Source organism: Eupeodes corollae, chromosome 2 (genome assembly GCF_945859685.1).
Source record: "Eupeodes corollae chromosome 2, idEupCoro1.1, whole genome shotgun sequence".
NCBI classification, from domain to species: Eukaryota; Metazoa; Arthropoda; class Insecta; order Diptera; family Syrphidae; genus Eupeodes; species Eupeodes corollae.
This window is the reverse complement of record NC_079148.1, coordinates 142,143,171-142,146,482: the sequence shown is the minus strand read 5'-3', so window position 1 is coordinate 142,146,482 and position 3,312 is coordinate 142,143,171. Positions and strand designations below refer to the sequence as shown.

General features: G+C 30.0%; 1 protein-coding gene across 1 annotated transcript; it reads right to left on the bottom strand.

Annotated features, from left to right (window-relative positions):
* Nucleotides 1-1,028: 1,028 nt before the first annotated feature.
* Nucleotides 1,029-2,242, bottom strand: LOC129948158 (uncharacterized). The gene is made up of 5 exons (XM_056059035.1): nucleotides 2,125-2,242; nucleotides 1,798-1,924; nucleotides 1,456-1,739; nucleotides 1,255-1,385; nucleotides 1,029-1,170 (listed from the first exon to the last, which is right to left on the bottom strand). Exons 1-5 carry the CDS (start codon nucleotides 2,143-2,145, stop codon nucleotides 1,050-1,052), a joined length of 684 nt encoding a protein of 227 aa, XP_055915010.1. The 5' UTR covers nucleotides 2,146-2,242; the 3' UTR covers nucleotides 1,029-1,049.
* Nucleotides 2,243-3,312: the final 1,070 nt, after the last annotated feature.

Below are 3,312 nucleotides of genomic sequence, written 5' to 3'. Positions count from 1 at the left end.
TTCCGAACGACAATTCTCTCAGCAACTGAAATGAAAACATTTTCCAAGGCATTCCAATGGTATTCGATGTCGTCATGTACTGTGCTGCTGGTTGTTATCATTTCGTGTGACAAGTGGTTCCTAAATTGTTGACGGGTCGTGGGGTTCTTTAGTCTGGAGATGTCGAATTTGGCTGACTAAAGGTGTTCCATTATTCCTACCGAAATTTATGTTCAGTTGAAAATAAAGTGAATTGTTGAAAAATCAATTAAATGATTACTCACGGGGGCGTATCAGTAAATTTGATATCGACAATTTTTCGAAACTTGAAATATGCGTGGTGGCAAAATCCGGGTTTTTATACCTTATCTTTAGATTTTAAGCAAGAGATTGGTCAGCAAAATTAAGTTACCTTTTCTGTCTTACAAACAAAACAAAAACGTTTTTACAGAATTGAGTTAACTTGAATTAAAACCTTGAATCATAAAAATATTAAAGTCAACTAAGAACAGTGTTTTTAAGGCTAAGGTGAGACAAACAGTTTTATTATGAATTTATTTTTCAAAGTACAAATCTTTGACAGTAACGTTTTGACCACCATCATTTTCAAAGAACTACGGACCAATTTGTTCCACCAACGTAAAACCAACAAATCGTAAAATGTTGTCCGCATAACCTTGACTCTCCAATGAACGTAGTGCGTAATACGTATTTTGGACAGAACTAAAGTTAAAAACAGTGTTGTTCCGGCATCAATCTATTTATGTTGAGACGTCAAACCGAACTTTGAACAAATTAAATTGACAACTGAAGTAAAAATAGTATTGCCAACTCAAAGTTATAAATTTCTAAAAAAAGACCGATAACAGACGAATCCTTCAAACAAATAAATAAATAAATTACGTTTTAGTATATTAAATTATTATTATTAATTGTCTTTGCCATAATAATTTTATTAACTTTTTTTTAACTTTAAAACTGTCACTGAAAATACATGAATTTGAAACAAAATCTAAAATCAGGCTTAGTAAAGTTCGCCAAGGGCTCCATTTTTGCTCTTAGGTTACTTCTTAATCACATTTACTTGTTTTATCAACGGAACATGTTCGTTTCACTGCATCAAAATAGCCAGATTTGCATGTTCCCCTAAATGATGTCATCTTACCATTTACAGTTTCGCAGTAAACGTACCTAAAATTGTGTGTATAGTAATACAAATTTTAAAATTTAAAGAAATTTACAAAGAAAGTTAAACAATATCAAAAACAAACTCACATATTTGAACACGGGAGATTATCTTCAATTGCGTAATAACCATCTTCCTTGACTTCTTTACATATGTCTTCATAACTAGGAGTTGTTGGAGCTTCAGTTGTGTATTCAGAATTGGAACACGTAGGCTTAGCCTAAAAAAAATAAATTTCAAGGCATCAGTCATAAAAAGTCTCAACAATAGAATTTTTTCACTAAACTTACATTGCATTTATTTCCACATATGGCTTTTGACGTTGTGAAATAATCAATACTACAAACTTCATCTTCTTCACATAAACCAACTGTCAAAATATTACCATTCGCATCACAATAACCGTAATTTCTTTCTGACAGACAAGTAAAAATACTCGAAGTCGTACAAACGCCACACTCAAACGATGGACAGCCGGGTTCTGTTGTTGCATCTTTTGGCAGACAAATACCTTGTTGATCAGTACAAATTGTATTTTTTGGGCAATGGTTAATTTGTTTTGATATACTTTTTCCTACAAAAGAAATACAAACATATGTAAAAATGTAATATGAAATTGAAATGTCACTAACCATCAAAACAAACTGCATAAGATGATACATTTAGACAAGCTGCATAACTTGCCTCTGAGCAAGTATCACATATTGCATGAAGTTCACCATAAAATGTTAAAAGTCCAAAAATAATAGTGTAAAGTAGCTGAAAAATGTACAGTTTCTTAGTTAAACACTTTATTCAACGCAACAATCAAGTCCGTAGATCTGTTTCATTATACTGAATTTGTGTAAGTGAAAAGTTTTGTCAACGCAAAACAAACTAAATTGACAGAACTTTGGAATAAATGTCAAAGAAAAACACAAAAATTCAAAATAAAAAAATATATCTAGTATTTTATTTACTTTGGATGACAAAAATGACATTTTAAAATTTCAGAACAAATTTTATAAAATAAAAAAAAATACGATAGTAGACTAGAATGCCTTTAAGAATGTGCTTAAACTAATCGAAATGATAAAGCGTGCAATGTTTTATAAAGAAATGTATTTATTTTTATATTTTTGGTGCATAAAATTTGTTGATCTTAGATATTTCTCTTTGTAAACAACCCAAAATAATCGCAAGATATTTTTTTGTAATCTTTTCTTAAAAACTTCGCATCATCGTTATCATCAAATAATCTAAATTACTTTTAAATTCTAAGAATTGTGCATCTTTGGCGAGTTTTAAAATAATTCATTAGTCAAATAAAACATTTATCTCAACAAAAATATTTCCATATCTTAGGTTCATAACTTCTTTTTTTATCAATTAAAAAATACATTGATAACCAAATTTGACAGCAAAACAAAAAAAAAAAACTTTCTATAGTAAAAATACAAATCTAAATTGCTAAATAGTACATAAATAAATAAATCGTACAAAAGAATTGCATAGGCAATTTTTGAGAGGATGGATGGACAAAATAGAAGAAACATTCTCTGGTTTTTAAAAAATTGGTGCAAAATTTAATTTATCTAGTTAAAAAAAAATAATTAAAGCTTCTAATACATAACATTAAAATGACATTAACATTGTATAAATGTTAAACATAAAAAATGGCTGCTCTTTTTTGTAGAGCCATACTAGCTCTATTTGACACTTCAAAATTTATATAAATGTCAGAAAAGGTTCGTTTATTAACTGCTACAGTTGAGGTTTATTAAGAAATCTCTGACATCCCACTTCTGTGCACACATACGTTAGTTAGGTAGTTAGTTTGTAAATTTGCGGAAATGTGTTTTGAGTATGAGCTGCGTAGATTCATAAAACGAATATTCGATGTCAGACAAGGAACGAGTAAAATTTGTCCATCTTTGGTGTCAGTGTCTTCGTCAACATTTGTGTGGTGAAATCACGCTGGTTGTCGGTGCACATGTACACACAAGTGTGATGTCTGTGGGCCACTAAAGAACGAGTTAATTCATTTATACACTCAGCAATGCGTTTTATAAAAACAAAATAATTTATCATGAAGTTAAGACTTTTTTAACAAAGAAAGATTTGCGTTCATAAATGTAAATACACTGCATTACTGCAGTCAGTAACTC